This window comes from Geotrypetes seraphini, chromosome 12 (assembly GCF_902459505.1).
Source record: "Geotrypetes seraphini chromosome 12, aGeoSer1.1, whole genome shotgun sequence".
NCBI classification, from domain to species: Eukaryota; Metazoa; Chordata; class Amphibia; order Gymnophiona; family Dermophiidae; genus Geotrypetes; species Geotrypetes seraphini.
Window position 1 is genome coordinate 8,195,246 of NC_047095.1, and position 25,980 is coordinate 8,221,225.

Sequence of the window (25,980 nt, forward strand, 5' to 3'; positions counted from 1 at the left end):
CAACATGACCTCTGTAACCAGCAGCATGCACATATATTCCTCTCTCACTCCCACAAGCCTATATTTTCGCCACTCACATTCTTTTTTTCTGCAACCATCTGCACTCATCAAGCTCATCAAGTGATAGCAGGTGCCTAACACAGCTAAAAATGGAGTACTGCAAGATACATAACATAGTAACATAGTAGATGACGGCAGATAAAGACCCGAATGGTCCATCCAGTCTGCCCAACCTGATTCAATTTAAATTTTTTAAATTTTTTCTTCTTAGCTATTTCTGGGCAAGAATCCAAAGCTCTACCCGGTACTGTGCTTGGGTTCCAACTGCCGAAATCTCCGTTAAAACCTACTCCAGCCCATCTAAACCCTCCCAGCCATTGAAGTCCTCCCCAGCCCATCCTCCACCAAACGGCCATATACAGACACAGACCGTGCAAGTCTGCCCAGTACTGGCCTTAGTTCAATTTTTTATATTATTTTCTGATTCTAGATCCTACTCTCCACCACCTCTCCCGGGAGCGCACACTCAAACATCTTGCAGTAACTCTGAAATGTGCATGTGCTAACTGTATGATAAAGAATTTTTCAAAACTTTTTTGAGGGAACGTGTCAGGGTGGAGAGTGGATGTTTCTGCATTAACCAGTTAGCAGAACTACATTACAGCATACTAATTGGCTAGTGTACAGATACCGTGTGAGCTCCTTACTGTCTACAAAGTGCGAGGTGGTAAGTGCTCGCCTGGGAATTTTTAAAAATGGCTGCACACTAATGGCAACAGCACTTGGCCATCAAGGCATTTTTATGGCTATAGTAAAAATGGCCTTAGCAAGTGAGAAAGACTTGCATAAGGACACGCAGAGGGCACTTTTTAAAACAGCTCAGTAAGAGGACCCCTAAACTAACCAGTACTTAAAATAAAATCAAAGAAAATATATTTTTACTTGGTGCATAATTAAGCCATGGAAGTTGTCGCTGGAAGATACGGCCACTGGCAGTTAACACAGTTGGATTTAAAAGGTTGAGAGAAAAAAATTCTATACATCATCATTAGTTGTGTAGACTCTTGGTATAAAGTAAGAATTGATCTTCTCCTTGGCATACTGCTGGATGTTTGACATCTGGATTAGCCCACTGTCAAAGACAGGCTATTGGGTTTGATGGACCTTTGGTCTGACTCAATATGGCAATTTTTATATTCTTGTTTCATTTTCTATTCGTTTCCTAATAATTTGTAACATTCTTTTTGCATTTTTGATTGTTTCCACACTCTAGACAGAAAACTCTAATATGTTGTCCACAATGACCCCCAAACCTCCCCTCCTTGGTGGCATTCCCCAGTGTGGAACCCAGCATCACACAGTACCAAACCTGGCCATTTTTCTCAACGTACACCACTCTGCACCCATCTACACCAAACTCTATCTGCCATCCTGATGCCCAGTCTCCCCGCCCCCAAGGTCTCCCCGCAATCCCACACAGTCCACATACAATTCAACAACCTTGAATTGTTCTGTGTTACCAGCAATTCTGTTCTCATCACTCTTTGATCCCATTTCCAGGTCATATGTTTAAAAGCACCAGTCCCAGTACAATCCTTGCAGCACTCCACTATTTACCTTCCTCCGTTCAGAGAATTGGCCTTTTAGCCCTAGGCTCTGGTTTCTCTCTTTTAACCAGTTCCTTATTCACAATTTGCAAAGAAAGAAAAAGTTTGAAAAAGAGTGTTCTTAGGCAGTGGCGTACTAAGGGGGGGAGGGGGCGGGGGTGGTGGTACGCCCCGGGTGCAGCCTTAGGGGGGGGTGCACAGCCGGCCAGGTCCGGAAAACTCTACCGGGCCGATCAGCCTGCCTCTCCCCGACGTCAATTTTGCCGTCGGAGAGGAAGTTCGGGCCAGCCATCGCTGCCTAGCTGGGCGGAACTTCCTCTCTGACGGCAGAATTGACGTCGGGGAGAGGAAGGCTTGTCAGCCCGACGCAGGGAAGACGAGCTTGGGGTGGTGGCGGCTTTAGAAGGGCAAACAAATGTGTCGCTGAAAAAAAAAGGAGGCCAGACCTGGGTCACTGAAGGCAGCATGTTTACTTCATTCATGCTGCCGGTGGCCCGAAGAGTTGCAGCAGTGCTGCTGGGACGAACAGTGAGCAAGCACCGGATCCTGCCGGGGGGGGGGGGGGGAGGAATAGCATGGGGAGAGTAAGAGAGATGCTGGAACGCAGGGATGGGGAGAAAAGATGCCAGACATCCAAGGGAAGCAAGGGAAGGAGGGGCTGATAGAGATGCCAGACCACGGGAGGGAGGAAGGAAAGGAGGGAAGAAAGATTGGATGCACAGTCAGAAGAAGAAAATGCAACCAGAGACTCATGAAATCACCAGATAACAAGGTAGAAAAAATGATTTTATTTTAAATTTAGTGATCAAAATATGTCTGAATTTATATCTGCTCTCTTTATTTTGCACTATGGCCCCCCTTTTACTAAACCACACTAGCGTTTTTTAGCGCAGGGAGCCTATGAGCGTCGAGAGCAGCCCTGGGCATTCATCGCAGCTCCCTGCACTAAAAACTGCTATTGTGCTTTAGTAAAAAGGGAGGGGGGGGGTATTTGTCTATTTTTGTATGGTTATTACTGAGGTGACAGTGCATAGAGTCATCTGCCTTGACCTCTTTGAAAAAACCCCAGAATAGGAATGATAATTAACATTTTCTCAGCGTAAAGTGTGCTTTGTGTTTTTTTTTTTAAATTTTATTGTTGATAAATCATTTTGACTTGGTCATTTTAAATGTAGCTCGCAAGCCCAAAAAGTGTGGGCACCCCTGGGCTAGAGCATTGAAGGTGTGTGTTTCTGCCGTAAAGGCCATCTCTGATGCAACTACAACGTTCCGGCTGCTGTAAGAAGGCAGTTTAGACATCGCCGGCCACAGGGCAGGGAGGTTTGTCGGACCGGGCCTGTTGTCCGGGCCAGGGGGGGAGAAAGCGCCACGAAGGTAAGGGGCAGGGAGGGAGAAAGGAAGAAAAGGTGGGGTGGAGAGGAAAACAGGGTAAAACATAGGGGGAGAAGGTCGCTGAAAGCACATGGGGAAGACAGAGGGGGGAGAAGTACGCTGAAAGCACATGGGGAAGACAGAGTGGGAAGAAGTTGCTGAATGGAAATGGGGAACAGAGAGTGGGGAGAAGATGCTTAAGGGAAATGAGGAACAAAGAGTGGGGAGAAGATGCTGCAGGAAAATGGGGAAGAGAGAGTGGGGAGAAGACGCTGAAGGGAAATGGGAAAGAGAGAGTTGGGAGAAGACGCTGGCAGGGAAGAAGACAGAGATGCCAGACTATGGGAGGAGCGGAGGGAAGAAGATGGTCCTTCCAGACCAATTTGGAAGGAGGGAGAAAGGGAGAGGCACAGTAACAGAGCAAATGGAAAATGCAGAGAGAAGAGGGACAGTGGATGGAAGGAAGAGAGTAACAAGATGAGGAAAGCAGAAACCAGAGAAGACAAAGGTAGAACAAAAATTTTCTATTTATTTATTGCTTTAGGAGACCTGTGTCACTGTTTCTGTGGTGTTGCATTGTATGTAGAGTTCAGCTTCTTGCTGGTTCAATTTAACCTTTGTCTATGTATTTCTATTTTATCCCCCCTTTTACAAAACTGTGGAGCATTTTTTAGCACCAGCCATGGTGGTAGCAGCTCTGATGCCCAGAATTCTATGAGTGTTGGAGCTTTTACCACCGTGGCTAAAATTCACACCACAGTTTTGTAAAAGGGGGAGGGGTTAGTTTGTGATGACATATTCCATACTAGGCGAAGGTGTTTTCTGTGTTCTGTGTGTTCGAAAGACATGGTTTTCTGTTAGGATTGACGGTATAGGATTGATCTGTACTAGTCTGGCTTGTTTAGTTTTACAATGGGTGTATTGATGTTGTACTGCTCACTGCAGTATGTAAGATGCAGCCTTTTCCTAGGTACTCATGTGTGACATGTGGCTTGTTACTAAAAATCATGTTTTTTGTACAGATGGGGGTAGGGGGGGTGCCAAAAAATGATGGGCCCCGGATGTCACATATGCTAGGTATGCCACTGTTCTTAGGAAAAATACATTCTCTCAAGACAGAGCAATATGTAGGAAGAGCAATAAAGAGAAAATGTAAGAGTAAAAATACCAAATCATAACCAGAATGAAAAATAATTATTCTGCAATAACACTGTTCTTCTACCTGAGTTGAAATATGAAATGCCTCATCCTGGAGTCAGTAACGCAGCTAGGAACTGTCCTGCTTACGCTGATCAAGCATAAAAGGCATTACAGTTTAAATAAGACATATATATTAAGAATGTGCATTTAAGTGAAACTAATAAAAGAATAGGATGCCTCCATGGTGCTGAGCTCAGCTGGAAAGGGTATGATTCACTGTCATCTTGACAGTGAGGAAATGGCTTCTAAGTGCCCTAGTTGAAATGACCCTGCAAGAATCTGCAACTGGCAATAAATAACAGGAATCACATTTTTCCAATTTTTTATAATCCTGTTTTTGAGATTCTAGAGGATTTTCAAACCCATCAAGGAGGAAGCTGTGATCTGTGTGGTTATTAAGCTGTCTGTTCCGAGCCTTATAGCTTATAATTTTCTCATTGGAATCCATATACTCCAAGTGACTGTGCAGACATTCTTGGGGCCAGATTCGGTAAATGGTGGCCAGAGTTAGTTCCATTATGGCATGAATCCTATAATGGCAGAACTGCTGTTATAGAATACCAGCTTAAGGCTGCATTTCTGTGCCCAAATTTAGATGCGAGTATATATGCCAGCCTTAAATGCTTGCGCTTAAGTCCTGGCACTTGGGTGCAGAAATGATAGTATTCTATAACACCATGCCTAACTTCCAGGCACACCCCTGATCTGTCCATGCCCACTTTTGAGTTGTGTGCCATAGAAACTTGGCAATTGTACAATAGGGAGCAGGGGTGTAGCCAAGGACAGGCCTTGCCTGTCCAGTTTGGGCTCAGGCCTGTCCACCCAGCAGCTATAGACCGCTGATAGCAGGTCCTACACATTGCAGGCAGCTGACCCGGAAGCCTTCCCTCTTTCTCTTCCCTCCTTCCCACCCTTTTCAGCCCATGCAGTAGCTCTCTCTCCCTCCCTTCCCATCCTCCCAGCCCGCTTACCTTTTCTTCAGGTCACAAGCAGCAGTTCCTACAAGCTGCCGATGGCTGACCCAGAAGACTTCCCACTAACACAAAATGCACACACATCAGAGGGAAGGCTTCCAGGTCAGCTGCTGGCAGTGTGTAGGAACCACTACCAGCAACCTGAAGAAAAGGTACTTGGGATTGGGATGGGAAGGAAGGAAGTGAGAATCTGCTGCACAGGTTGAGGGTTGCCTCAGGTGCATTTGGCCCCTTTCCCAATCAGGGCCTTAGGTTTGCATCAGGGGAAGGTTGCCATTTTGAAGAGGTGGGCCTGTCAGCAGGAGGGAGTGAGCATCCCTCCTGCTGATCATCAGAATAAGATAGGAGAGGGGGTCATGGCATGGGGGGTCCTGGACCTGTGGCAGGAGGGGAGGGAGGTTGGGGGGAAGTGTGGGTGGCTTGGCATGAGGGGAGCCTCCCAGCATCACAACTTTTTAAAAAAATTATTATTTTTTTTAAACGGGCGCAGCTGTTGTGCTCACACGACACACGCACAACAGCTGACTGCAGGTCTGAGATGTCATATAGCCTTTATTTTCCTATCGGTGTCAGGAGCAATTTTTGGGTTACTGGCGTCGGAGTTGGTAAAAATGTGGTGACTCCAACTCTGACTCCTAATACAACCCCTCAACCCCCCCCAGCCCTTTTACTAAGCCGCGGTAGAGGTTTCTACTGCGGCCCAGAGCACTAAATGCTCCAACTCTCTTAGAATTCCTATAAGTGGAGCAGCATTGTCCTATTCTTTCTTAAAACCAGCTATGTTAATCACTCTTACCACAACCTCTGACAATGTGTTTTAAAAGTATCTCCCTGTAACTTAGAGTGTCCCCTAGTCTTTGTAACTTTTGATGGAGTAAAAAATCGATCTATTTGTACTCGTTCTGCACCACTCAAGATTTTGTAGACGTCAGTCATATCTCTCCTCAGCCCTCTCTTTTCCAAGCTGAAGGGCCCTAACTTTTTTAGCCTTTCCTCATAGGAGAGGAGTTCCATCCCCTTTTTCATCTTGGCCGTTCTTCTTTGAACCTTTTCTAGTTCCACTAATATTTTTCTTGAGATAAGGCAATCGGAATTGAACGCAATACTCCAGGTGAGGTTGCACCATGGAGCAATACAGATAGTGTAAGTCTTGTCTAAATTTAGGCGGTCATCAAAGGATGCTGTAATTGCTCAAGCCTAACGGTCCTAGTATTTTATACCTTGCATTCTGAACGCCAACGTATGCTCCTGACCCACGCATGCACCTCCCGGATTTATGCTCCTCTAGAACTAAAATTTGCACGTGCAGTTTTAAAAATAGTGACTAACCCTGCCCTCCTTTTACAAAATCACAAAAGCGGTTTGTAGTGCTGGCCACTGCACTGAATGTTCTGCACTGCTCCCAACATTCATAGGAACTCTATGAGCGTCGGAGCAGCATGGAGCATTCAGTGGTGTTAAAAACCGCTTTCATGGTTTTGTAAAAGGGGAGAGGGAGTAAGCGAATTTGGGCATATAGTTACTAATTGGTGCCAATTAGTATCAATTAACTCCAATTTAAGCCAATAATTGGCTGTTAATAAGACTTAAGAGTCAATTATTACATTAAGTTGCACACACAAAATTTACCTTTTTCTATAAACTGCTTATGCAGGTTTGCATGCTAAGCATAAATTTGAGCACGCTAGTTTATAAAATTAGGGAACTGGTGAATGAATCATGTAGTTTGCTTCTTGTTGTTATGGGCACCAACTTCTAGTGGTGGAGAAGTACAAGAATGCCTGTTGCCTTGAGACTGCAGCGCACGGTATGTGTGTATGCCTTCGAGTTGACCACCAACCCAAGCATGCACAGCGAAGAATCCTCCCTGTGATGTTTCAAGGCAGAATACAGGAGTGGGTTGTCATTGCCTTCTCCCATGCGGTGTGTGGCTCCATTATGTCGTTGCTGCCCAACATAGGGCTGTGCAGCCTGTAGCACCTGGTATTCCCCAGTGGTCCCCCATCCAGGTACTAGCCAGGCCTAACCCTGCATAGCTTCTGTTAGCAAGAGCGCAAGAGCGGGCCTATCCAGGGCAGCCAGGCCATAGGTCAGTGTCCTGTAGTTAATCTATAAAATCTATTTTTTAAAAAACTTATTAACAGTTGTAATGCTTTTATATGCTATCACAGAATATTTGGGAACGGCTCTGTTGAAACACAGATGTTATGAGGACTTTTATACACAGTGGGCTGCATGAAGGTCAGTACTGTGCCTAGAGGGCTGCATACAGAAAATTAACGAATTAACCATATAACTAACTGCCAGCAAAACTCAATGTGATGACTGAATGAATATAAATTATTACCAGGAGTAGCCTAGTGGTTAATGCAGCAGCCTGAGATCCTAGAGAACTGGGTCCGATTCCCTCTGCATAGGATGAAAGTGAAAAGGGATAGATTCAAGGAATAATCTAAGGGAATTCTTCACAGTAGGGGGGCACTGGATGTGTGGGATGATATCTTGACAAAGTTGGGGGAGACAAAAGACTGTATCTGAATTCAAGAAAGCATGGAACAATCACGTAGACTCTCTAAGACACAGGTGTCAAACTTAAGGCCCTTTGGGGCAAATCCGGCCTGCTTGGCCGTTTTATGCGGCCCGCAGTCCGATGCCCCCAGTGTTATCTTGTGGCCGGCTTCCTCCTCCTCACAGCCACAGTGTACATGAAGCTGCGTGCAGTGGCTCCTCATGCGTCCTGCACCTCATCCAGAAGCATTCCCTCTGACGTTGCGACATCAGAGAAGGCTTCCGGTTCAGGTGCTGCTGCATGCGGGCCGCATAAAACAGCCAGAAGATAGGAAATTAATATCTTTCCATTTAACATGTTTAAACCTTCCATCTGCAATAACTTCACAGGACCTGTTGTTAATTTCATGAAACTCAATCTGGTTTTAGACCTTTGTTTAGCACTGAGACAGTAATTGTGGCTATCTTGGATAATTTGCGTTTCCTATTTAGTAAGGGCCTTAATGCCCTGATCATGCAATTTGACATGAGCTCTGCCTTTGACTTAGTGGACCATGGGAAACTACTACAATGCCTAGACGCAATTGGAATCAGAGGAGAGGTCTTAGACTGGTTTTGAGGTTTCCTTATGTCCCGCACCTATCAAGTAAGTTTTAATTACACTCTCTCTGATACCTGGAGCAATCCATCTGGCATGCTGCAGGGGTCACAACTATCCCCATTGCTTTTCAATGTTTACATGTCTTGATTAGGTGCGCAACTTTCCCAGCTGGGGATAAAATTATTTAGTTATCCAGATGACTTTACGATCATTATCCTATTTACCACCTCTCTCTCAGAAGTTACCCCTAAGGCAATACAAGCACTAAATTTGATGGAGCAATGGATGAGTGAATTCAGATTAAAGCTTAATTCGGAAAAAACAAAATTCTTCATAGCTTCATCACACCCGCTTGACGACACTAAATCATCACTGTGCATCAATAAACTCAGTTATCCTATTCAATCTACTATGAAGGTATTGGGTGCAACATTGGACCAGAACCTAACCATGAAAGACCAGGTGAACTGTTTGGTTAGAAAGGGTTTTTTCACTCTCTGGAAGCTTCGGTCCATTAAAGCATATTTTGATGTTTCATCATTTAGAATTCTGGTACAGTCCCTTATACTGAGTCAACGTGATTACTGTAATATCACCTATTTGGCACTTTCCCAGAAGAACTTGTGGCGATTACAACTGGTACAAAATGTGGTGGTCAGGCTAATTTTTGGGTTGAAGAAGTTCGATCATGTAACGCCTTCCTACCGACTTCTGCATTGGCTGCCGATGGAAGCATGTGTGTGGTTCAAATGTGAATGTTTTTGCTATAAGGTACTATTCGGATTAGCCCCTAAATATATAACTGACCTCTTCTCTTTCACAACCAATAGACATAAGAGAAACTCACACTTGAATTTTGTTTCTCCACCGGTTAGAGGATGTAAATTTAAAAAACATCATCAATAGCTTCTCGCACATCAGGCAGCATTATGGGGCAAAGACCTGGAACAACTGCTTGTGCCTACTACTTATGGGGAATTTAGGAAAAACCTAAAAACATATCTGTTCCTGAAGTATTTAGGTAACTTATCTGTACAATCTTAGTCCACAATATCTGATCTCTAGAGCTGTTAATCACTAGCTTTTAACTTTGTTAATTCAACTCAATTTGTAGCATCTTTTAATCATTGTAAACCGCATAGAACTTCATGGTCCAGCGGTATATAAACTGTTTTTATTATTATTATCCATTCTATGACGGGCGACATCACCCACAAGGTCTTTGATAGCAGTTAATCAATGCACCAGCAATAGTGGAATTAGTGTGGTAGACCAGGACACAGTGGATATCCTAAGAATTGCCTGTAGAATAAGCATCATCAAGAAATAGGTGTTTGCTTCTCTTTTAAACTTTTCCCATAAGTTCAATGGCAAGAAGGTGATCGGATTGTACTTATAGGTCTTTATTACATTTCCAGAATATTTACTCTTCTTAAAACAAAAACATTTCCTTTTCTTAAACTGGGGCTGGTCGTGGAAGCAGCGGTCATTGGCCTTCACTTGCCAGGAACATTCTTTTTTGGTCGTCTCTTAACTCTGCTCCACCTCTCTGTTAATTTTGTTTTGCTCTGGTTCAACAGATGGGCTCTCCAAGTCCTCGTCCGTTTCATCATCACTGTAGGGCATTTTTTTCATCATTGGGATACTGGGAGGCACAGCATGGAGGGGAGGGAGACAACAAAGGTAGGGGGAATGATTTTATTTTCAATTTAGTGTTTGAATTGTGTCAATTTTGAGAATTTTTATCTGCTGTCAATATTTTGCACTGCTCAGGAAGAAATACATTTGTTTCTTTTTCTCTGGGGGTATGTTCTGCATGCAGAGTCTTAAATCTTAGGGTTTCTTTTTTATATATTAGTACTTTTAGTCCCGTATTTGCATAGGGGTTATCTGTGTTCTGGTAGGAATGAATGTTGAGAAGCATACAGTGTGCTTTGTGTAGTTTAATTTTGTGGTTAACCATTATGGGCTCCTTTTACAAAGGTGCGTTAGGGCCTTCACGCGCGGAATAGCGCGCGTGCTAGCCGCTACCGCCTCTTGAGCAGGCGGTAGTTTTTCGGGTAGCGCATGCTAATCCAGTGCGTGCGCTAAAAACGCTAGCACACCTTTGTAAAAGGTGTGAATAAAATTATATTGTGTGTGTATATATGAAAAATGAATAGAAAAAATTGTGCTATAATTAGTACTATTATGGGGGCGGGGTCTGGGGCAGAGATTGGGTGGGGGTCTGGCCTGTGTTTTGCATTTCGGCCCCTTAACGTGATTGAGTTTGACACCCCTGCTCTAAGGGATAGACAGTGTATGAAAGAGCAGACTGGATAGGCCAGGGCTGCCTAAGTCCGGTCTTCGAGATCTACTGGCAGGCCAGGTTTTCAGGATATCCACAATGAATATGCATGAGAGAGATTTGCTTGCACTGCCTTCTTGGTATGCAAACCTCTCGCATGCATGTTCATTGTGGCCTGCCAGTAGATCTCGAGGACCGGACTTGGGCAGTCCTGGGATAGGCCATATGGTCTTTATCTGCTGTCATTTTCTGTTTCTATGAGTATTAATTGGCCAAGATAACTTTATTGACAGTATTGTATGCTGTTTCACATAATGTTTCCTGGAGAGACATCTTGACTCCCCGTGAGAACTATGAAAGATGATTAAAATTCTACATTATGCCCATTATATCATAAACAGAGGACAGAAATAGTATAATAATTCCTTTCCTCTGTTTTGAGAAGCCCTGGAGTGATTGAGCTATTTATTTTGATTTATTTAAGATGAGCAGTGATACGCCAAGTGAATACAAAGGTCATCTGTCCCTATAGGGCCTGGTACTACACCAGGAAAGATTTAATAAGCAATTACCAGGCTTAAAGAGTGATAACACATTATTGCTGTGAAGTTTTTATAGCTCTCTAAACCAGTGCCCTGTTAATAGGAACATTCTTAAGCATAGCTATATACTCCTCATTGGTCATTTCAGCAGTGTCACTGATTTTTATATGAACTTTCATGGTACTTTGATAATACTTAATAATTTTACCTGGGTTGGACCAAAGATTGTGCTGTAATGCAGGGAATCTGGGTTTCTTTCTAAAACAATGGTTTAGGCCAGTGATTCCCAACCCTGTCCTGGAGGAACACCAGGCCAATCGGGTTTTCAGGCTAGCCCTAATGAATATGCATGAGAGAGATTTGCATATGATGGAAGTGATAGGCATGCAAATTTGCTTCATGCATATTCATTAGGGCTAGCCTGAAAACCCAATTGGCCTGGTGTTCCTCCAGGACAGGGTTGGGAACCACTGGTTTAGGCTTGAGGAGTGGAGGGCAGAGTACAAAAGGTAGTAGAGAGGCTATGTCAACCATTGTGCAATGATGACAAAGTGACTAGACTTAGGGCCCATGCTTACTGGACAACAATGGAAGATAATCTTTGGTTTGGATAACTTCCTAAAAGAAAAGTCCATAAGCCATTATTAAGTTGGACTCTGGGAAATCCACTGCTTATTCCTAAAATAAGCAGCACAAAATCTGTTTTTTACTTCTTGGGATCTTGCCAGATACTTGTGACCTGGACTGGCCACTGTTATAAACGTGATACTGTGTTTGGTCCTTCGGTCTGTTCCAGTATGGCGACTCTTATGTTCTATAATGTTGGCTGAGCAAGATGGAAGAAAGGGGAAGGGAGGCTTAAAATGGGGAAAACTGGCAAGCATTTGTGATAAAGGCTATGGTGCCATATCCCAGTACTAAGGTAGGAGAACAGCAACTGTGGGAATGACCAAGCAAGTGAGCCGGGTGATCTCTGACACTCTATATCAGTAGTCGTCATTGCAAGGCTCGCGAGCCAACGGCGGTCGTCCGAGACCTCTGTGGCAGCCCACAGAGCCTGTGTAGAGTATCATCCTCCCCCCCTGTCAGGATCTGGCACTTTTTATTTCCAGCGCTGCAGTTTTGTACTCTTTTTGGCCATGGGCAGTTAAATGAAGTAAATACACTGCCTTTGATGGCCCCGGAAGCTTTCTCTCTGCTGGTGCTTCCCGCAACTCTGACAACCATCTCTCTCTCAACCTGCAGAAATTCAAGGCTCTCCTCTTTTCTTGTCTTGATAACCCAACTCTCACTTCACCAATTCTTATATCTGGTACACCAATTCCACTATCACCTACTCACAAGTCTCGTCTGTCATTCAATGCTGCTTTCACAAATTATGTATGGTCCATTCAGTATCTAGTTTTTTATACCCCTCTGCCTTTAACATTCTGGTTAATTCACTACTAATCAGTCACCTTCACTACTGTAATTCTCTGTATTATGGCATTAGACAAAAAGACCTCCAACGCCTTCAGCTGATATAAAATGCATCAATCAAACTAATAACTGGTAGAAAAAAATTCGATCATGTCACCCCTCTCTTAACAGCAGCACATTGGCTACCAGTCCAACATAGTTTAACCTACAAAATTCTTCTTGTCCACAAAACTCGACAATCACGCTCTCCCACTTACTTGGACAGTGTTCTCATATACTCCACTCAGTACAACAGAATCTATTAGTTTTCCCTTTACCATGACAGAATCTATTAGTTATCCCTTTACCATGGCAGATTACAGATGACTACACCAGGAACAGTATTTTCTCAGTATTAAGTCCAACCTTATGTAAAAGACTTCCCAATGATGTAAGACTTGAAATTTCCTTAGATCACTTTAAATCATCTTTATAAACATTTCTCTTCAAAGATGCCTTCAGTTAAGCTGTTGTACTCTTACACTCAGTTTGGGGTAAGCATCTTGCACAGCTGCAGAACCCTCTACCCCGTTTCCCTTATCTTTCCTATTGTTCTTTATTTCTTCTAGTTTTTCTCCTCCAGCTTCCCTTGTTTCTAGACACGATTTGTAAATTGTAAACCACTTTGGTGCCATGTGAATTTGTGGTATATCAAGCTAAGTAAAACTTGTGTGCATTGATTTAATCCTTGTCTTCACTGGCAACCTGCTGCCATATTCAAGACCAGCTCTTGGGCTGTTGTGGAGAGATTAGCCGTGGGAAGGGGCGGGGCTTGAGGAAAATGTACTTTGGCAGTGATATTTGCATACACGGTTTTCGTGCCCTCTTGCTTGTTTTTGGATTTATATTTCATTGTTCATATGTGATGTCGTATTCACTGAAGTCCCAAATACAGTGACCCCTGATGTAGGTGGTTTGGCTCGCTGAAACACAGTATTGTGTTGGGTCTACTTTACTGTATATCCTGGACTGGAATAAACAAGCTTTGTTTTATCCTGCTGGCTCCCGTAGATTGCTCATTGTCCGTTCCCACTTGTTTCCTTGCTTGCTTTGCTTCCGTGGGTTCGTGTCCTGTTGGACTTCTGGTGGTATTTGATCTAAAGAGTTCAGGCATGGGATTAGTGAGGGAAAAATTTGAAATCACGGGGCCAGGGGAAGGATTGGAGCCATGAGGAGGGGCATACCTACTTCTTGAGATACTGTCAGTAGATAAATTTCAATTTAAAATCAACTTTCAAAGGTTCTGCCAGCCACTAGCCTCCCTTAAAATGGTTGGCATTTTTTTCACTGAGCCCAATTCTTTCAGTTCTGTCTAAAAGTTTACTAATCTCAGCCAGTCTGCTGCTTGGCAAGTCTGCTGGCCAGGTTCATCTTGAGCCACAATTGCCCCTTGTACAGTGCGCCCACCCTGCTCATTGCACCATGGCCAATTATGGGTTACAGTGCATGAGGAACAATTTTGGTGCCTCTGCCTCCTTTGCACCCTGTAGGCTTGCACATTTTCAAGTTTAATAAAAATTTGATTGATCGCCTGTCTTAATTCTAGGCGATATACAATAATATTAAAAAAAACAGGGCATTATAAGTTTAAAAATACTCAACAAAAAACTAATTACTAAGACGAAAACAGTTGAATGAGACAAAAGGGAGAAGGGTGAACTACAATAAAGTCAAGAAAAGAGAACAAAAAACGGAAAAAACAGGAGGGAGGGAAAGGCGTTTCATTCAAAGCTGCCTTTACAGATTCGAAGAAGGGTAACTAGCATCAGTGCTCAAAACATCTCTATATAGGAAACATTTTAATGCTTCTTTAAATTTATCTAAGTTAAATTCCTCCCTGAGATGGAGGATGGGGGGGTGGGCAGAGAGTTCCAGGTAAGAGGGCAGTAATTGCAAAAGAGTTTGTACGGCGAGTGCAGAATGTCTTAAGAGAGGATGGCCCTGCTGCTGGCTCCCTTAGGACTATGGATCACAGGCATGTGCTTGCTTTACCTGTGTGAAACTCGAGTCGGGGGGTGGGTGGGTGGGTGCAATTGTACTACCGGTTTTTAGATTCACTTTTGAGCACAAGCACTTTCTCTACTGTGGTTGTCGAGTAAGCAAAGATCTCAACAGACCACCAAGGAGAAAAAGATAAGTTTCTTTTTTGAATATTAACTTGTTGGCGGAACGGGGCAGTGAAGGCAATGATGGTTTCCAACGGCAACCTCAGTTTGGTGATTACACTGAATTAATCAATGTCTGTAATAGCAGATCGAGACACTCTTTGACTTTTTGTAGGTTAAAAGTGAAACATTTTCTTTTTGTGCATGTTGCCTTCTCTCGCCTCCTTTCACTGCTAGAAATGGGTTGCTCATCTGGAGTACTGTGTGCAATTCTGGAGGCCACATTACAGTAAAGATGTGCGCAGAATTGAATCAGTTCAGCGGACGGCCACCAGGATGATTTCGGGGCTCAAGGGTCTCTCGTACGAAGAGAGACTGAACAAATTGCAGCTCTACACTCTCGAGGAACGTAGGGAGAGGGTAGACATGATCGAAACATTTAAGTACCTCACGGGACGTGTCGAAGTGGAAGATGATATTTTCTTTCTCAAGGGACCCTCGGCCACAAGAGGGCACCCGCTCAAACTCAGGGGCAGAAAATTTCATGGCGACACCAGAAAGTATTTCTTCACAGAGAGAGTGGTTGATCATTGGAACAAGCTTCCAGTGCAGGTGATCGAGGCAGACAGCGTGCCAGACTTTAAGAATAAATGGGATACCCATGTGGGATCCCTACGAGGGTCAAGATAAGGAAATTGGGTCATTAGGGCATAGACAGGGGGTGGGTAAGCAGAGTGGGCAGACTTGATGGGCTATAGCCCTTTTCTGCCTTCATCTTCTATGTTTCTATATTTCTATGTTACTTGTTCTCTGTTCTAGGTTTTCTTCAAATATATGTGTCTTTGAATTTGTCTAAATGTACTTTTTCAAGTTAATTTCAAAAGGATATTGAAATAAGTGAAATAGATTTGAAGAAGCCTTTTGCTCAGAATGGAAAGAATAGATATTAATACATGAACATAAGAACATAAGAATTTGCCACTGCTGGGTCAGACCAGTGGTCCATTGTGCTCAGCCATCCGCTCCCGCGGTGGCTCCCAGGTCAAGACCAATGCCCTGGGACTAGCCCTACCTGCATATGTTCCAGTTCAACAGGGACGGGTCCCTTTGTCTTAAATTCCTGGAGGGTGTTTTCCCCTATAACATCCTCCAAAAGAGTGTTCCAGTTTTCCACCACTCTATGGAAAGCCATGACTCATTTGCAATTGACCCTTCTGGAATTAGAAGCATCCTCCAAGGAAAAGGTGTCTAAGGGTGCTTATCTGGAGGAATTTATTACATGGCCTCTGCCGATTATTAGGCAATATTGATTGGAGAGCTGTTTGTCAAGCTCTCTGTTCTTTTTGTTATGTGGTTTATGTACGTAGTGTACAATTAATTTATGTTTTTATTATGATCTATTATTCTCTTTTCTGAATGGGATAGTCTCGTAATAGTGGGATATGGTATTATAACAAATATATTGACAAAAGAATATATGAAATTATATGGGACACATGCAGGAGATGTTGTTTATTTAAAATCAAAGCATGGCTCTTATATGATTTTTCTTCTTGAATTTTCTGGTTCCTCAGTCTCTGCCTCATTAGTTTCCACAAGGCTCTAATGGAGCAGTTTTGAACACTACCTGCAATGGTGCGGAGGCTGTGGGAATTTTTGCTTTGTTTGGTTTCCTGTGTTGTTTACAGGGATTTTCATTTTGGGGTCCAATTATTCCCGTAAGCTGGGTTAGCCACTAATGCTGGCCTAACGAAGCTTAAAAGGGCTTGCAGGGCGATACGCTCAGGCATCCTTTGATAAGTTTGACGTTTGCATGTGCAAACTGTGTGCAAAATAATTTTAAATTTTTTCTGTGAAGGGACGTGGTGGGTTGGAGAATGGGTGTTTCTGTGCTAATCAGTACATCTATATTATCATGTGCTGATTAGTTCAGGATTAGCACGTGAACCTTACTTGTGTGCCTAGGAGCCCTTATGAATTAATCCTACCCTGCTAATATCTAGCAACTAAAATTCAATGCAAAGAAATGCAGAGTAATGCATTTGGGATTAGTAATCGGAAGGTGCCTTATGTGCTAGGAGGTGACAGGCTGATATACATGTATGGTGAGAGGGACCTTGGGGTGATAGTGTCTGAAGATCTAAAGGCAAAGAAACAGTGTGACAAGGTAGTGGCTGTTGCCAGAAGGATGCTAGACTGTATAGAGAGAGGCATAACCTGTAGAAGAAAGAAGGTGTTGATGACTCTGTACAGGTCATTGGTGAGGCCCCACTTGAAAATCGTGTTCAGTTTTGGAGACCATATTTGGCAAAGGACATAAGAAGACTGGAAGTTGTCCAGAGGAAGGCGACAAAAATAGTAGGAGGTTTGCACCAAAAGATGTATGAGGAGAGACTGGAAGCCCTGAATATGTATACTCTAGAGCAGAGGTGTCCAACCTTTTGGCTTCCCTTGCCCACATTGTCCGAAAATTTTTTTTCTGGGGCCGCACAAACACTAACACTAGCCGATAAGCCAAAAATAGGTTGAGCAGGTCCCAAATTTGCAATCACTAATATAGAAGATGTACGTATCTAATAATAAACCTTCATTAAAGGGACACTGTGGAGAGGAACCCAAAAAAGCAGTAATACATACCCTGACTGAGTGATCCTCCACGTGCACCGCTGACAGTGGGTGCAGCTACAGGCTTCCACATCCCCACTCTGATGAGCAGGGATGCGTGCTCCTAGTTCTCCCATTCACTTATATTACAGCTATGGTGTGCCTCTTCAGAGGTGAGCCTCATCAGAGTGGGGATGCTGAATCAGCTGTCAGGAGCACATGTGGAGGATCGTTTAATCAGGGTAAATATTACTGCTTTTTTGGGCCTCCCACTTTGAGCTTAGGCTCCCTCAAAATGAACATCTCTCCTGTTGTAGCTAGTAGGGATCCCCCAAGCCTCACCAACTGACAGCCCCCTCCAACTTCCCAAGTTCTGCAGCTGGCAGCAATATTGCAGAGCTGCTGCCTTCCCTCCTCCCTGCCCCCCTTTGACTTTCATGCATGCATGAAAGCAGGGGCAGCTTCAGGATATTGCCATTGGCTGCAAAGCTTGGAGATTTCGGGTTGCCAGACTGGAGGAAGATGTCTTCAGTTGGCAGGGAATCCCCACTAGCTCCAGTATTTATAAGTTGCACTCAGGCAGGGAGAAACTTTGGTGCCCATCCACTAATTTTGGGCTCGTCTCTCCCCCAAATCAGCTGTATATGACTAAGCCACTGAATACAAAAATAATTGTGGTGCACATATCCCAAAACTAACATATTCCAGTTAATACATTCAAAATAAAAATGATTTTTTTCTACCTTGTTGACTGGATGTTTTGTTTTTCCATCATCTTGGTCCCAGTTTCTCTTTCTGTTTTTTCTCTATCTTCAACTAATTCTCTTTCCAGTGTCTGCTGTCTGTTTTTTTCTCCTCTTCTCTCATTCCATTTCCTTCTTATGCCTGTCTCCAATGTATTGATTTTTCCCTTTCAGCTTTCTTAACTTTTTCTTTTCTGCCTCTGTATACTCAAATTTTGCCTTCTTTCTCACCTTTCTTCTTTTTAAATGATCAGCTCTCTCTCAATTCTCCATCTTCTCTCTCTCTAGCTCTCCCATTTTCTATCTCACTCCTTTCCCAGCCTCCTATTCCCTTCTATCTACTCCCCATTACCATATTTCTACCACTGTACTCACTGCTCTCTCACTCATCTTGTCTTCCCCATTTTGACCTCATCCACATGGCTCACCACTTTCAGAACCCCCTCCCTCTCTCCACTGGTCAGGCTACAACTCCGTCCCTTTCTTTCCATCCCCTAGCATCATCTTATCCCAGCTGTCTTCCCTCCTGCCCTCCCATGGTTCCTTCTCTACTCCTCTATCTCCATGGTCCAACAATTTGCTCCCTCTTTTTTCTGTTTTTCTTCTTCCCTCCCCCCTTGATGCTGAACAATGAAATGAAGGAAAAAAGAGAGATGCTGCAACTCTCTGCCTTCCATCCACAGGCCTAACATTTCTCCCTCCCTCCCATCCCCAGATCCAACTTCTCTCTCTTTCTCTTCCCAACTGTCCCCCATCCCATCTTTCCCCCTGCCTGCCTCCCTTCGCCAGGTCCACCATTTCTTTCTTTCTCTTCCCAACAGTTCTCCCTTCAAGTATCTCTTTCCCTCTTCCTCCACACTACCCCGTGTCTAACTTCTCTCCCTTCAGACCATTGGCTACCATCTCTCTCTGTCCTCTGTTTCTGGTCCCCTTAAGCTCTCCCCCCCCAACGCCCAATCTGGCACTTCTTTTAATACCTCCCCCCCATCTCTGAACAAATCCCCCTTGATTTAATCATCTTATCCTCACTCTCTTCTTTCTAGACAGCATCTGTCCTCTCTCTGTCTTCCATGCAGCCCCTTCCATCCACTGTCTGCCCTCTCTCTCTGCCCCTTCCATTTCTCTGTCTGCTCTCTCCGCGTTCCATATGATATTTTCCCTCTTTCTATACTCCTTCCATAAACTGTCTATCCTGTGCCCCTTCTCTCCTTTGTGTATAATTCATTTCAGCTTCACCCCCTCTCTATTTTTCTGTCTCCACCCCTTCCCTATGCTCTGACATCTCTTTTTTCTCCTTTCCTTCACTCCCCCCATGACCTGGTTCCTCCTCTCTGGCACCTCTTCTCCCTCTGGTCTGGCATTTGTCTCCTTAGTTTCACTTCCCTCCCCCTATTCCCTGGCATCTCTCCTCTCCTTCCAACTCCCCCCTTCCCCTCCACCCTCCATTATCTGGCATCCCCTCTCATTCCTTTCTCTTCTTCCTTCCTTTCCCCTGGCCTGGCATCTGTCTCCTTCCCTCCCCTCCCATGCCCTGGCATCTCTCCCTCCCATGGACTTGACATCTCTCATTCCTCTCCCTTTTCCTTCTCTCCAGGATCTGGCTGAAGTTACAGGTGGCACTGAACTTGCGGCTCTTGGAGCAAAATCCCTGCCTGCAGTGTTTGCTCAAAGTCGCGGGCAGCGTCTTCCATGTGCCTCCTGCGGCTGATCTGGAAGTGTTCCCTCTGATGTTGCAATGTCAGAGGGAATACTTCCGGGTCAGCCGCAAGAGGCACATAGGATCCGCTGTTCGCGGCTTTAAGCAAATGCTGCAGCAAGACGGAGGAGGGAGCCGGCAGAGAAAAACACTGCATCATTTGCGGGGTCGCACAGAATTTTTCACAAGGAAAAGACCGCATCATGAGCGGGGCCGCACAGAATTCTTCATGGGGCCTCATGCGGCCAGTGGGCTGCGGGTTGGACACCCGTGCTCTAGAGGAAAGGAGGGACAAGGGAGATATGATTCAGACGTTCAAATACTTGAAAGGTATTAACGTAGAACAAAATCTTTTCCAGAGAAAGGAAAATAGTAAAACCAGAGGGCATAATTTGAGGCTGAGGGGTGGTAGATTCAAGAGCAATGTAAGGAAATTCTTTACGGAGAGGGTTGTTGATGCCTGGAATGCGCTCCCAAGGGAGGTGGTGGAGAGGAAAACGGTGACAGAGTTTAAAAAAGTGTGGGATGAACACAGAGGATCTCGAATCAGAAAATAATGGCATATATTGAAGAACCCTATGTTATGTTTAACCAAGGCTAGTACTGGGCAGACTTGCATGGTCTGTGTCCATAATGGCCATCTGGTTGAGGATGGGCTGGGGAGGGCTTTGATGGCTAGGATGGTTTAGATGGGCTGGAGTGAGCTTTGATGGAGACTTAAGTAGATGGAACCTAAGCACAGTACCAGAGAGAGCTTTGGGTTTCTGGCCCAGAAATAGCTAGGAAAAAGGAAAATTTACATTAAATCAGTAATTTAAAGAAAGGGTAAGGCTGGGCAGACTGGATGGACCATCAATGTTGATTGACAACCACTTGGAGCAGTGTGTACAATTAAGGTGCTGCTAGGTGCGGTGTATGGAATCAGGCCTTGTATGTGTGTGACCAGTAAGTTAGTTGCCCCTTCCATTAAAGGTCTGGGAGAAGAATCAAGCTTTCACCTACTTCCTGAAATAGAGCTAGTTGTGAATTGAATAAAGCCTTTCAGAGAGTGCGTTCCAAAGTGTGGGGGCTACTTTTGTTCTTGCATTGAAAAGAAAAAAATACCCCCCACACCAAAAACAGTAAAGTAACTTAAATCCAGAATTTATTGATGTTGTTCTAACACAGCTTTTCATGTTAGACTGGATTTAAGTTAGGGTCCTCGTCAGTGTAAACAAATCCGTTAAAATATGAATGAGAGAAGCTACATACTGTATATCTTTACAAATCAGGTAAGGACAGGAAATAAAATAGCCTGTCTTAGATCGCCCTCTACTGTTTTTATAGTTGAAATGCACTTGTGATGTTATTTCTATCTAAGGCTTTTTGGAGGCTAGGTTGTAAGACGGTTCACAAACTTGTCCTGTGGGAACCCCCCAGCCAGTCAGATTTTCAGGATACCCACATTGAATGTTTATATGAAAGATTTGCATGCCTGTCCTGCACATTGAAATTGAAATCTATGGTTTGTTTTATGCAGCATTGAAAAGATAATTTTCCTTTTATTAATTATTTCTGGATTTGATTGTAATTTTTTTCTACAAATTGCATTGAAGTTTGTCTGATCTTGTTGGTGGCATTCTTGGGGGCGAGATTTGATGATTAAAAAAAAAAAAAATATATATATATATATATCTAAAATAAACTGGTAAATTTGTGTGTGCCCAATAGCAGATGTACAAGTGTACAGAAATTTTCCACGGAATAATTTTAAAAACAGAAAGTTTGTGTATACTTTCCCTTTTAAAATTATGGACCTTTTTTTACAAAGCCACAGCAGCGATTCCCACACGGCAAATGTGATGCAACCCATTCAATTCTGATGGGCTTTGTCGCATTTGCTGTGCCTGGAATTGGTACTGCGGCTTTGCAAAAGGGGCCCTTTTTAATATATACTAATTCACACTGCTCAAGCACACACAGTAAGTGACAGCAGAAAAAGACCCTCATGGTCCGTCCAGTATGCAGAACAAGGTGACCGGGGCCTCTCCCACTACACCGTGTAGCCCAGGTCCAGCCGTGTTTAAATGCTGGTTGTGAAGTCACCACCATGCCAGCCCTGATGGGTGATGATTCATGGGGTGGTATTTGTCAGTTCAAGCATTTGTAGTTTCTGCTTTTCCTTATCATGAGAAAACCTCAATAAAATGTACGGGGAAAAAAAATTTGTGCACACGATTTAATTGACATACAAGCCAATTAGCACCAGCAATTGGGCACTAATTATCAATGCTAATTGGCATTAATTTAGACACTGGGATCCGAGTGTAAATTTACGCACAGATGAGAAAAGGGTGTGTGGCTATGGGAGGGGCGTGGGTGGATCAGGAAAATTCCTGAAATTTGCATGCATTGTTGCAGAATAAGGGAGATCCACATCTAATTTAGATGTGGGAATAGTTGCGCCCAAAATTCTGCATGGATCCCGGCATCATACACTATTTTATAAATGGCGCTCATAAACGACCATTACTGCTCTTTGATATGAAACCTTAGTTCAAGTTTGTTCTGACATTGCTGAAGGGTTAGAAGGAAAAGTGTGCCTTTTTGCAGATGATACCAAGATTTGTAACAGATTAGACACCTAAGAGGGAGTGGAAAATATGAAAAAGGATCTGCAAAAGTTAGAGGAATGGTCTAATGCCAAAAAAATTCAGAGTAATGCATTTGGGGATTAATAATCGGAAGGAACCGTATATGCTGGGAGGAGAGAAGCTGATATGCACGGACGGGGAGATGGACCTTGGGGTGATAGTGTCCGAAGATCTAAAGGCGAAAAAACAGTGTGACAAGGCTGTGGCTGGTGCCAGAAGGATGCTAGGCTGTATAAAGAGCGGCGTAGCCAGTAGAAGGAAGAAGGTGTTGATGCCCCAGTACAGGTCATTGGTTAGGCCCCACTTGGAGTATTGTGTTCAGTTTTGGAGACTGTATCTGGTGAAGGACGTAAGAAGACTTGAAACGGTCCAGAGGAGGGCGATGAAAATGATAGGAGGCTTGCGCCAGAAGACGTATGAGGAGAGACTGGAAGCCCTGAGGAAAGGAGAGACAGAGGAGATATGATTCAGACATTCAAATACTTGAAGGGTATTAACGTAGAACATAATCTTTTCCAGAGAAAGGAAAATGGTAAAACCAGAGGACATAATTTGAGGTTGAGGGGTGGTAGATTCAAAGGCAATGTTAGGAAATTCTATTTTACGGAGAGGGTGGTGGATGCCTGGAATGTGCTCTCGAGAGAGGTGATGGAGAGTAAAACTGTGACTGAGTTCAAAGAAGCGTGGGATGATCTAGAATCAGAAAATAATATTAAAAATTGAACTAAGGCCAGTACTGGGCAGACTTGCACGGTCTGTGTCCGTATATGGCCGTTTGGTGGAGGATAGGCTGGGGAGGGCTTCAATGGCTGGGAGGGTGTAGATGGGTAGGTTTTAACGGAGATTTCAGCAGTTGGAACCCAAGCACAGTACCGGGTAGAGCTTTGGATTCTTGCCCAGAAATAGCTAAGAAGTAATTTTAAAAAAATTTTTAATTGAGTCAGGTTGGGTCTTTATCTGCCGTCATCTACTATGTTACTATGTTCTGTCTGGACACACTGTGGGGGCTGTATTCAGTAAATGTCGCCCAAAGATAGGTGCCAGAAAGATCCATGCTTAAGTAGTATTATGTAAAGGGTGCTCCGTGCTTTAGGCACCAGCATTTATGCCTGTGAAAACTGGTGTGAATGTCAGCACCTCATTTTTGGCAGTTGGGCTTGCAAATAGTATTCTGTAACATTTACTCCGGGCAGAATTCTGTGAGTACGAGATTGCAATTCACATAAACAGTTGGGTCTAAGCCAGCACAAGAGGAGGAAGTGACTTGCTGGGCAGCAGTTCACTTACTGCTCTACTTCCCGTATTTGCACTGAATTCTGCATAGCATGTGCAGAATTCTCTGTGTTCAGAGGGGGATAAAGAATTCTGCCCAAATTCTGCACTTGCAGAATTCTGCCTGGACTAAACATTGCGTCTAATTTCTAGGAACACCCCCTGGTCCACTCATACTTAGGGTTACCAGATTTTCTATTTGGAAAATCCAGATCCCTAGACATGCCCCCAGGCCCACCAAGTTCCACCCACACCTGCCCCATTATAAACGTAGAAAGAAACATAGAAATATGACTGCAGAAAAGGGCCATAGCCCATCAAGTCTGCCCACTCTACTAACCCACCCCCCTAAGTCTACTCTCCTAGAGACCCTGCGCCTAATGATCCAATACCTTGACTCGACCCTCATAGGGATCCCACATAGGCATCCCATTTATTCTTAAAATCTGGCACGCTGTTGGCCTCGATCACCTGTACTGGAAGCTCGTTCCAATGATCAACCACTCTTTCGGTGAAGAAGTACTTCCTGGTGTTGCCATGAAATTTCCCGCCCCTGAGTTTGAGCGGATGCCCTCTTGTGGCCGAAGGTCCTTTGAGAGAGAAAATATCATCTACCACCTCGACACGTCCGGTGACGTATTTAAATGTCACCGGACGTGTCGAGGTGGAAGATGATATTTTCTCTCTCAAAGGACGCTCCAGTCCCACCCCCAATCCTGTCCTAGCCCTGCCCTGTCCCCCACTGCCTACTCTCGCTGGGCAGGAGCACATCCGTGCATGGGTGGATGCGATGTGATGACATCGCACGCACGCGCATGTGATCGTGGCTTAGCATTTGCACATGCGCGGATGCACTCCTGCCCGGCAGTGATTTGTTCCAAACTTTTCAAAACCCGGACAAAATGCCGGGTTTTGAAAAGCCGTCCAGATGCTCAGACATACCCTCTAAAAAGAGGACATGTCCGGATAAATCCAGGCGTCCGGTAACCCTACTCGTACCCCTCTGATGAATTGTGCATCATTATAGAATTGCGACTTAGGGGAGATACATGTGCAAATGCAAATTGTTCCCAATTGACTTCAATTATTAATTTCATTTAATGCCTTGTTAATTAATTTGCAAGCACATCTGCCCTGGGTGTCCAAATTTTGGCGACCTATATAGAATCTGGGGGTGCGAGATTTTGCTGTTTGAGGATGCGTGAATGTGATAGGTATGGGACTGAAATCTCCGACTATGCACCCATCTCATTCAGACTTCTTGTAATGCCACAACCTTGTCTAATGTGACGTGTTTATTTCCTCTTCTGTTTTTCAGGTCATCGAAACATTATCAAGACTTTCTCATACACATATTGCATTAAGTACAGGTATAAGGTAGGGCTGTTTTTCCTGCTGCAGTTTGCTTTGTGTTTTACTTAGCTCAACTCTTCTTGTATGTTATTTAGCATTTAATAGAAGAATGGTACACTGTTTGATATGTTTAGCAGAAGCAGGTTTTTATCGTCCTGCTAACAGAAACGTGACTTTGTAAAATGTGAGAAAAGATAAACACTATGGCCCTGATTCTCATTGGGATGCCGAAAGTTAGGCAGCGTATCTTGCAGTCAATAGTGAGATACTGATATTAATTCATTTACTACAAAAAACAGTATCCTATACATTCATTTTTCTTTTGTATCTTATTCACTATTTTTATCTAAGGGCTTCAGAAATGCCAGTTATTAGCCAAGTGTTTTCAATGGCTAAAAGCGTACATATGGCAATGGCCTCCTCATTAGCCCCGTAATTTTTATTTCATACTTAAATATTTTAAAGTGCTCCGTGCTCCAATAAATAAAGGTAATCAACACTAAAACTTATCTTTGTAATATTCTTTTGTTCACATCGGGAAGGGACCTGTCATTTTGACATGTTTTGCCCCGAAGGCTGTTTCAAGAAAAGTCCCCTAGAACATAAAATATATTATTATTCTTACAATCTACAGCATATTGCTATTAATTTTAAGATTTGTTTACTCCTAAAAAGTTTTTTAAAAAAAAAGGTTTTGAGCAAATTGAGGCAAACTGTTTAGTTTTTTTGTAAGCGGCCTAAAATTTTTAAAAAATAAATAAATACCACTGAGTTTCTCTTGTCCACAGGCAAGCTGATGCATATAAATGATGCAAATAAGTGTGTCCACTGATGCCTTGTCAACAGAAGGCATAAAAGACCAGATTCTTAATTTTTTTTTTATTTAAATATAACAAATTATAATACATACGGTATTCTAAAGTAATATGAGTCCACATCAAGGGAGAGAAAGAAGTCATTCTTAAACATAAATAACCAATAGGAAAAAGAAAAAAGCCTGTAAATTTCTTTTCTTTTTTTTTTTTA

At 43.6% G+C, this 25,980-nt stretch overlaps 1 protein-coding gene across 2 annotated transcripts in view; it reads left to right on the plus strand.

Annotated features, from left to right (window-relative positions):
• The window catches only part of VAV3 (vav guanine nucleotide exchange factor 3), a 571,528-nt gene that overhangs the window by 133,944 nt on the left and 411,604 nt on the right, over window positions 1–25,980 (plus strand). For both annotated transcript variants that reach the window (XM_033916404.1, XM_033916405.1), the window contains exon 3: window positions 24,920–24,978. In XM_033916404.1, coding sequence (XP_033772295.1) covers window positions 24,920–24,978 — 59 coding nt within the window. The remainder of the gene's footprint in view (window positions 1–24,919; window positions 24,979–25,980) is intronic.